The sequence below is a fragment of the Squalius cephalus genome (genome assembly GCF_949319135.1).
Source record: "Squalius cephalus genome assembly, chromosome: 5".
NCBI lineage: Eukaryota > Metazoa > Chordata > Actinopteri > Cypriniformes > Leuciscidae > Squalius > Squalius cephalus.
In genome coordinates, this window is record NC_137126.1 from 36,768,432 (window position 1) to 36,779,048 (window position 10,617).

Here is a 10,617-nt window from a genome sequence, read left to right on the forward strand (position 1 = left end):
TTATGGTAAAGCCCCGTGCTTTGATACAGTCATGCATAGGCGAACGCCTTCAGGCTTAACAGGGATTGGTCAAACAGCCCTCTTAAAGGGGAGGCCTGCCCCTTAAAATCCACAACAGGAAATGACCATCCGTCATTTATACGTCAAAACAGCTGTTAGCAGCCCACTTCAAGGCCAGACTTGAAAGGAGCTGTTCCCCGTTGTTCCAGCCCGCCCTCAGTTCTTTCTCTCACTCTTTCTCTCTTTTTTTATTTTCCCTTCCTCCTCCTCTAGGGTGCCTTTAAACTCCCTCCATTCCACCCACACCTTTGCCCCCTGCCAAACTCACTTATCCTGAAAATGTTTTTGTAAGGCAATCCATCTTAATTCCAAACCATTGGAATTCTAAGATTTGAGGTTTTAGGTTTGCATTTCATGTTTTTAGCTTTTTAAGGAAAGCAGTGATTCTTCATTTTCTTTGCAGTCCTAAGAATATAACAATGGTTACACCCTGTGATTCTGGGTTTCTGACTAGTAACATAATTTGTAGACAAACGGAAACATTCCAGACATCTCGAGCAAACTTTGCAGAGTGGCAACAGAGATGGATCAACTGTAAAAGCAGAAAAAAAGTGAGTGTCTACCCACATTAATACGCTTGTCGACAGGTTAGACCACACCTGTCATAACCTGAAGTATCTGTTTGTGTGAGGCAAAGACAACTGATGTGTTCAAAGGAAGCGATCGCATCATCTCACTTAACCCTGAGCACATCTGAATTTGCATTTGTTCCTGTAGTTTTATAGATTTGCACGGCCATTCCAGACTGGCAAGTGATGGATGACACTTATAATGACAAAGCAAACAGCAGGGCTGTTGACAGAAGGAGAGGTGACTTCATACAACCACTGCTGCTCTCTCTCAACACACACATGTGCGCACACACATGTGCTGTACGTTAAATGGCTTTAGACGCCGCAGGTAAAGAGATCCTTGTTTAACCACGGCAGATGGGCTTGTACGTGGAGTCGACTATGTGTAGCTCCTGAATAAACAAGACAACGTGTGTTCAAAACCCAACAAACACTGTATGATGAGATGGATCTCTGAATTCCTGTGTTGTGAGACACAGAGTGACAGTTTAATTAACTTAACAGCTTAGATTAGCATGACAGAAATAACTGTTATGTATGATTGAGTGTGGTTTAATACTTTGCCACACTAGTCAACTTTGATCGTCTGTAGGTACTTATGAATGTGTGGGAGGCTGTTTGTATGTGTGCTGTATGTGGGATCTAAAATGACAGGTTGCTGACAAGCTTAAAACTCTTTCTGCCTCTGAAATGCAGTGTCCTGAGGCTTACATTTCTCCCTGCACACCATTATTAAATGAATATTCACCTCTGCCACCCAGATACGTGAGACAAAGCCCTGCAACACATGTTTGCCTGTGGCTCCTCCTCTCCCTAGGTCAACAGTTCATGCATTCTGTCTTTTTGTCATTTTTATTACACTAAGGCAGGCAACAACACCTTTCAAGAAGCTTCCCAGGTGCTCTTTGTTTTTAACCCCGAGAACGGTTCCAGAGTTCAGGAGCTTCCTCATCTCTCTGACTCACCTGACAGGTATTGCCACTCAGAGTAACATAAATATTCTCGTCCACAATTACACTGTGCAAAATGGAGCAACTTTTATGCTGTCAATTTGAAATACGGCTTATCCAAGCTACAATGCATTATCAATACATGAGTGGATGCAATTGATTATATTTCATTGCAAACAAAAGTCACAAAACAATTTAGTATATGGATGCAAGACTTCAGAAACACGCTTGGCTTGCCAAAATAATGTAATACAACCCGGTCCAATGTCTGGAATTTAATAATGTTGGGCATAAGCACTTACGAACAATCAAAGCTATTAAATATAACTGTACTTCAAAGTTACTTAGACACGAATTAGCACAGTCTCCCTGTAATAGCCTCTGTCAGGCTTCATTTTTCAATGATTAAGCCAATTCATTGCATAATTAAGTTAGCTAAATTACTTCAATGGCAAAGTAACATGGGATAATGCAATAAAGTTATTAACATTCCAGAACTGGAGGCGCACACATTAGGCATGCGCTGTTATTATGTATGAATGTATTACTCAGTATCATTTGACTCGTTTGACCTAAAAAAAGAAACAGCTACCATATTCTCAGCTATTACATTTAAGGTTGTAAGGTAAACCTAACATCAGCATTGAATCTAAATTTGAATTATGAAATTAAGTATGAAATACATTTTAGACTATACATCCTATAATTAAATTTCTGGACCTTGTACAAAGACAAATTAAAGTACTATGAATGTCCTTTTGAACTACACAAAATATGTCTGAATGAGTCTACTTATCAATAACTATAGATGTTTGGATCACTGTCAACTTTATACAGAATCTATAATATCTGTACACAAGCCGTTTTAACATTTATTCTTTAAAACTAACTTTGTGTAAAGCAAGTAATCCAACAGTGACTATTCCAATACTTTCTAGTATGCATTCCTTTACTAGTACTTATTATTAGATAATAGATCCTATTTATGAATCAATATGTTACCACAGATCTATTCTACACTGAATTAAATGTCAAAATGAGCAGTTTTTTACAATAGAACATAATAGAAGCAATATAGCGTATATACTTGGAGTGACTAGTAGCAAAGAAATAAGCACTAGTGTAAAGTCAAATCTAATGAAAGGTTACTACTGCAACTGCAATAAAAAGTAAAAACAAAATGGTCTACTAGCCTACTGAAGATACTGGTCATTAGCTACTAGTGATTAGAATAACTACAAAAAAAATTGCTAAGCTACTTGTAACAAAATTAGATCAAAAAATAAAATAAATGGTAAAACGTCATGCCACAGTAGTCTTTGCATGTTTTGACATACAGTGATCGACCGCTTGGCCAGCGGGTCCGGACTGGAGCGAGTCAGAGGAGAGAGGAGGACAGTCTCCGCCTCTGTTGAGCCTACCCACTTATTACCAATGCAGACGCAGGCGATTGGACGGCGGCTGAGCGCTTTGAAGTTCTCCCTCAGATCTTCAGTACGAGCAGAGTGTGTATGCGTACGGAGGGTGTAGTGCACACACCGACCAACGGAATGCCATTATTTGACATTTAGCAGTAGTTCTGCTGTGTAGTTTCTTTCTTTTAATTTTACGACAAGTATACAAAACTTCTCTTATTTCCCAAGTCGTCGTTTGCGCGTAAAGGACTCGCGATCATTTGGGGGGTTAAGCAGCACTGATTCGGTAACGGAACGATGCGGAGACGGAGTGTACGTTCTTCATAGAGACTATAACAGCTCTCTTTCTCTGGACTACAGACAGAACTGATGTTTCAACGGGATATTTAACTGTCTGCAGAATAGGATATAATGTTGTTTGGCTCTTTATTGAAGACACTGGATATCTCTAAATGAAAACTGAAGGACACCCGCCCCGTCGCTTCCCTCGACAGGTCTCTGATCCGCCCCGATCCAGATGAGCGAACTGCCTCCTGGATTTGCAGTCTTTACACGGAACCACCAGACCCTTAAAAGTCGTTACATTAACAACGATAGTTTGCCCACCTGTTTAAGACCTCAGACCGTCTCGATCTTCTCACTGCCGTACCGTGATCCCGCGCGTCAGGAAAAAAGGCTGCCTATACGGATTCTCAAAATGTTGACCGCTCACACAAGTCATATACTTCACCCAGAGTATCTCCAGCCGCTCAGCTCCGCGCCAGTGAGCATCGAGGTACGAGTAACTCCTTTATAAAGTATACGTTTCTTACTTGTTTCTTATATATATATATATATATATATATATATATATATATATATATATATATATATATATATATATATATAATTTTACTTGATTAAATTATATGTGTGGTTTGTCCGAGTTTGTGGGTTTCCATTAAGCGAAAGGATTTTAGTTTCATTTCATGTCTCGTGCGCATTTGTTACTTGATTTATCGTTTCTCGGCATTGTTATATATCAGGCGCGCCTCGTTTTAATGACTTAATTCGAAATTCGCCAAAAGGATCTGAATGGTAGTCTATTCAGCGCCAATTTGAAAGGATAGTCCGGATCTGGATGAGGCCGTTTTCCAGTATGAAGCAACATTTTATGGTTTCACATTTCCTGATCTGTACTGACTTGCGTTTTTACCGTACTTAAAATTCCACCGTTTATCTACCAGCTTAAGCACTCGAAATTCAAAAACACGAAATTATTTTTTTAAATAAGGTCTTAAAACACTGCACCATGTAGGCTACTTTGTGTATATGGGGTGACAACAATGTCCATTTATTCCACCAAAAGCAATTTATTTCATTTATTGTAAAATGTAAAAGCTTTCACGGCAAGCATTTAATGGTGATGTCAGACTTTCGAACCTAATCTAAATATAAACAGAATAATTGGAAAATTTTGAGATTGTGGCCAATGTTGCAATCATTGGAGACATTCCCTATAATTGGTTTTCCATAGAATTTGTCATTTCTGTCAGTTCATGAGAAAAACAATTTTTTTACTTAAAATGTCCTTTTTCTCCCCATAGCTGGATGCTAAAAAGAGTCCCCTAGCATTGCTGGCCCAGACCTGCTCACAGATTGGCAAACCAGATCCTCCTCCCTCTAAACTGGGATCGCTATCCTCCAGCAGCCATGGAGACAAGGACGGACGCTCTACCAGCTCCAGCCTGAAGCCTGGGGAGCATCAGAACGTAGATGACAAGTCCAGCTTCAAGCCTTACTCTAAAAGTGGATCAGAATGCCGGAAGGATGGAGCTGGGATGAACAGCTCAGCAGATAAAACGGGGTTCAGAGTGCCAAATAGCGGTTCTGCAGCTGTGACATGCCCCTCTTTACCTCCGCATGCCCCCTCTCCACAGGCCAGCTCTCCTTCTCAGCAGACATCAGGACAGTCACACACACACCGGCAGTCTCAGTCTCCCCTGTCACAGAAAACAGCACATCTACAAACCACCCACATGGACTCCAAAGCTGCAGGTTCAGACCCAGGGAACGACAGCAGCAGCAATGGCGGCGATCGCAATGGGAAAAAAGATTCGGACCACAGTAAATCAAGTCTGGACATTGCACAGATCGCCAACTCAAGTCATACACGTGCTAGTGCGAACTCCAGCAATGCCAGTTCCTCTAGCAGTCCTCAGCCTGACCATAAGGCTGACCCCCAACCCCCTCAGCCCAGTCTGGGTGCGGGCCACATCGCCCCTGTGTCTCCCTTCAAACCAGGCCACTCTGTTTTTCCCCTCCCGTCCTCCACCATGGGCTACCACGGCTCCATTGTCGGGGCCTATGCCGGCTATCCTTCTCAGTTTGTGCCTGGGTTGGATCACTCTAAATCTAGTTTAGTTGGCTCTGGGATGGGTGTTCCAGGAAAGCACCCCAGCTCCAGTCCTCTCACAGGGGCCTCGCCTCCCTCTTTCATGCAGGGTTTGTGCAGGGACCCATACTGCCTCACCTATCCCAATGCACCCCATCTTGGGGGCAGCAACTGTTCTTCCTGCGTTCACGATCCGTCATCTGCCCTCAAGTCTGGCTTCCCTCTTATGTATCCCACCCATCACCTCCACTCCCTCCACCCCAGTTCTCTGTCCTCTAGCGGCACCACGTCCCTGTCCCATCCTCTGTATACTTATGGTTTCATGCTGCCCAGTGAAACACTCCCTCACGCCTGTAACTGGGTCTCAGTGGGTGGCCCGTGTGACAAACGCTTCTCCACCTCAGAGGAACTCTTGGCCCATTTGCGTACACACACGGCTCTGCCAGGTGTGGATGGGAAGCTGCTCTCTGGCTACCCTTCATCTGTCTCCTCTGCTGCATCCTGCCACCTCCACCTGCCTCCTCCTAGCAGCCCAGGAGCCCTTCCCAGTTCCCTCTCCCTGCGTGGGTCACCAGGGCTAGGTTTGGCACGGTATCACCCCTACGGAAAGGCACACTTGCCAGGAGCTCATTCCCTTCCTATGCACTCACTCCCAGCCACAGCGCCCTACTATTCTCCCTACGCTCTATATGGCCAGAGACTGGGCTCAGCTTCTGCTCTTGGGTACCAGTGATTAAAAGTCTAAGGACAGTGTAAAGATATTGGCATGAGCTCGCTGGAAAGCACAGGAACATGCAGGATTCCCCTAAAAAGAATGAAGCAAAAAAACACGGGATAGTTGTATCGCAATGAGGAATAAAATGCTTTGGATGACTGTTTAATTAATGGTCACTCTAAATATCCATTAGGATATTAGGGAACCCTTATGAACTTTAGGTGGAGAGCTAATGAGAATGCGGAACTCAATTTATTTTATCTGATCAATTTTTCTTTTTCTTCTTTTTTTTTTTTCAATTTACCAAAAGTGTGTATTTATTTTTCACTTGAGCGCTTGACTTTTTGTTTCGAAGCAACATTTATCGCCAAAATTCAGTCATTATTTTCACAAAGGAGCAGTATTTTCACAGTACGAATATGGTTGCTCCTATCATACACTTTGTAATAATGCAATGTTTGCAACAACAACAGACGTACATATTGTCTCTCAGACACAAAATCCTTCTTTTAACGTCACTTTTTTTGTGCATTAGATCTGTGCAACTCCGTCTCTTTATTGGAGAACGGATTAGCATGACTTGGTCAAGAGCTACTTTGTTCCTTATGATTTGGCGATTATTTTGTACTTGTACAGTTCAAAGAATAAAACGGAAAGATGTGATATATTTTCTATTGTAGCTGACTCTGCAAGTTGGGGATGGAAGTGGAGAGGGGAAAATAATTCAAATAAGAGTACTATGTTGTGATGGCAGCGCTATCCATTTAACAAAGTCTTATTTTGTGTAATAAATGATACTTGATTACATTTATAGATGTGTTGATGTCCCTCGCTTCTCTTTCATGTACGTTTCTTACACTGTTAGTAACATGCTCGCTTTCCCATATGAAATTTTGAGCAAAAATTAGACGAGTCATACTTTGTAATAGAATTGAACACACTGACCATTTTCATAAGAAAAACACAAACAAAAAAGCATATCTATTTTTTCTGGGTTTATATATAATTAGACCTTTCATAAATGCATATTTGAAAGGTCTAATTATTCTTTAGTTTAGTTGGCCAACTAAAACATTGTGCCTTCACTTGAGCATCTAATCTTTGACTTTAGCTTTCTACACTACTGACAGTTTTGTTCCCTATTAGTTCAAGCTATTAACACAAAATAAGGTCCTCTGTCTGTTTACTGTTCTGCTCGTAATGTGAAAGTGCAGTGTTAGTCACTGCTGCTTGTTTGTGCCTCTGCAGCATTGTGTAAAGAGCTGCCTCAGCACAAGAGAGTATTGGGTCTTAAATACAGCTCAATGATAGCCTGGTAATAACCCATGGGAGCCGTGCACTCACTCCCAGTGCACTCTGATGGATTGCCTTGCTACACAAAGGGCAAAAGATGACAATGGGAGGCTGTTAATAGAGAAATATTTATCAAATGCTTGACATGACCCCCAGGAGTGCAGTCCCCATTGTTTGACCTGAGTGTGTTGTGTCCTATGGTTTAGAAAGTCTTGCTTAATGCTGTACTACAAAGAGGGTCAATATTCAATATTGCTGATGTGATTGCGTGGCTAAGTTAGGATTAATGTCTCATGCATAAGCGGCCAGAGTGTACATCTCTTCTTCAGAACCATTTTCCTGAAAAAGGATAAGCGGAGATGCTGTTAAGCACTAGGATGAGCCAAATGCACACACACATTCACACGTACAGACAGATTCTCAGTTCATTAGCACTTCAGACAGGAGAGGACGCAGCACAGGTGTCACTTGACAGGGCCATTAAATGAATAGATCACTCCACCACCTCTGTTAACTCTGGCTATCCAGCAAGGACACAGCATAAGGTTCCTCTTATGGGAAACCAAGAGGTCAAGATTAGAGGAGGAAGAGCTGCGATGAGAATAAACACTTGCGGGTAAACGTTTCCCAGTTCCCAATACCCAACTCTACATTTTAATAAGACGCAACATAGGCCTGCTAATAGTAAACAGTCTACCAAAATGATGTATTCACAGGGCAAAATGATGTATAAACTGCAGTAGAGAGCATCTAAACTGTAGTATTGCATTTTGTTAACAAAGAGAAGTTCAGATCTAAAAGTAAGGTTCAGTGCCAAGAGCCTATTTTAGAAATGGTCTTGAATGACTTCCTTTGAGACTCAGAGAGGAAGTTATTTAATGGAGTTACGAAGTATTTGGGCATAGCCCAAGAGAATTAAAAACTACATAACATGGATTACGTTGCCCCTAGTGGTAAAGCAATGCAACAGCAATGAACAAAAATAAATCACTGAATTTAGTCAGCAATTTGTTTTTTGCACAAATGAGAATACACAAAATGTGTATTAAAGCGTGTAAATAAACAGGGTTTTGATGAAGAACGGGAAAAAAAGAGATCAAATGTTAGTTAAAGCCAGTTGAGCAAGGTTAAATGCAGGGGAGGACTTTTTACGTTTTATAAGAAGGTGAGAGATTAATCCTGCCATCACCCCTTTCCCACTCGTTCATCACATTCCTGCTCTATCCTTCTCTCTGTCTTTCTCCTCATCAATCTCTCCCTGCCATTTATCTTTCTCTCCCTCGTCTCCCGGGCTCCAGCTGAGTCAATATGCAGTCACTCTGTTTCTGTCGCCTGCTTGTGGAGGGGAGGGGAGCTGGATGTATGTGTGGGTGGGGGTGTGGAGTTAATTTAGTCCCTGACCAGTGTCTTCTCAGCAGGGCTACACCTGTTTGATTGATCTCTTTCTCCCATTCTCTGCTGTCCCACTGGGCTTAGAAGGGTGGGGGGGGGGGGTAAGACCCCCCCTCCCAATGTGTCCAGTCAACTACTGAGGAGAGAAAGAGTGTGTGTGTGTGTGTGTGTGTGTGTGTGTGTGTGTGTGTGTGTGTGTGTGTGTGTGAGAGGGAGAGAGCTGCAGCCCATCACAGCAGTGTCCCGGGCAGGCAGCCCGGCAGCCCTAGTGATTAATGACGACAGGGTGTGGAGCTGCTCCTCAATTAGCCGCCAAGTCCACAGCAACTCACGAGCCTGACAGCCCCAACCTGAAAAAGAATGAGCGAGGGAGAGAGTTAGATCACCCCCTCCCTCACCGACTCTTTTTCTTAGGCTGTCTCTCTCTGTTTAGATCTTGTCTCTTGTCTCTCTTCACCTACACCCTCTTTCTCCCCTGGCTTCTCTCCTGTTACTTTCTTGTTGTCTCTTTGATTATGTTAGCCTAATGCAGACTCTCTCTCTCCCTTCGCAAACTTCCATATACATTACACTCTGTTAATTACCGCATGAGTACTCTGATGACTGTTTGTCACGGTGATATAGACCAGGCCGCTCTCTTTCTCACACACACTCACACTCCTCAAGCTCATAAAGCAATCAATCACACAACTGCTTCAGCTTCATGACTAAAAAAATCCATTGAGGACTTTCCACGGGACTCTTAATCACATCAACCACATCACAAAATACCACTCCATCCGCCAGCAACAACAACAAAAATTGTGGCGGCGCGCACCTCTGCCCAGTGATCTCTTAGCCATCCCCATTTGTCTAGCAAAACCGTGTGCATGTGTGACGACAGCCTGACAACGCAGGCAAACGAGTGTGTTGCAATTATGGCTAACCACTAATAACGCATTCCACCGCTACAGCTGGATTCCATTTGTAAACGCACTGGGGGAGCACGGCACCGAATGTCACGAACATTGTGCGCATGAAAAATCGTGCCTTGGCACCGGAATGGTGGGGTTAAGATTGATTCCGAGTCATGCCCAGAGTGACAGCACCTTTTCCTGTTCTGCTTAGGAAAATGTTTCAGTTACCTCATGCTTCCTCTACAATGTTTCCTCTATATGCATTCATATGAGTCATTAAGATTTTTTTTGTTTTTGAAAGCGATTTTTTCTAAATGTTGACAAAAACTTGCGAAATGACGACATTTCCATTAACCGATGTTATGCGACTAAAACTTTTTTCCTCTCGCGATAAGTCATTCCAAAAATCATGGCAACGGACTTTGTTAGGTTTATGTATATCCCAGCCACTGCACTGGCCATTATTATTAATCGAAGAAGACGTATGTGTGTTATCCAATCATTAATGGCAAGGAAAGACCCTTATGCTTGTGAGCGGCACATATGAGGTGTTTCTGGGTGTTTCTCCCTCATATCTGCTTCGAGGTCTTGATTGTGGCATTTCTTTGAGGTTTAGAATCCAGTATTCCAGTAATTCTTTTGTCTTTTATGAATTTAATAAAGAACTGTCTCGTAGGCCTATTCAGTCCAAACATACCGCGTCATCTACGTCAGGTGACCTGTAAATGCGCAAAAACTGTTTCCATTGCAGTTTTGCGAAATATTTCTTTATTTCCTATAAGCTACTGTATTCCTAAAACAATACTTCTAGCAGATTTACACATTTTTACATTTTTCTGCTTCTGAGAAATAAAAGACCAAAAATATTGATGATATATCTATTTTTTCCCAATAAAACAATATCTAGAACGAAAATAACAAGAAACAAATCAACATAAAAAAAAAAAAAT

At 42.2% G+C, this 10,617-nt stretch overlaps 1 protein-coding gene across 1 annotated transcript; it reads left to right on the plus strand.

The window, feature by feature from the left end:
- Nucleotides 1-3,075: 3,075 nt before the first annotated feature.
- Nucleotides 3,076-6,897, plus strand: znf703 (zinc finger protein 703). The gene is made up of 2 exons (XM_079871043.1): nucleotides 3,076-3,772; nucleotides 4,584-6,897. The coding sequence occupies exons 1-2, from the start codon at nucleotides 3,515-3,517 to the stop codon at nucleotides 6,102-6,104; spliced, it is 1,779 nt and encodes a 592-aa protein (XP_079727169.1). The 5' UTR covers nucleotides 3,076-3,514; the 3' UTR covers nucleotides 6,105-6,897.
- The last annotated feature ends 3,720 nt before the right edge of the window (nucleotides 6,898-10,617 follow it).

Excerpts from the sequence above, each read along its gene's own strand:
- znf703 (XM_079871043.1), top strand. The coding sequence starts at position 3,515 with ATGAGCGAACTGCCTCCTGGATTTGCAGTCTTTACACGGAACCACCAG. Across the intron at positions 3,773-4,583 it reads CCGCGCCAGTGAGCATCGAG|CTGGATGCTAAAAAGAGTCC; the intron begins GTACGAGTAACT and ends TTCTCCCCATAG.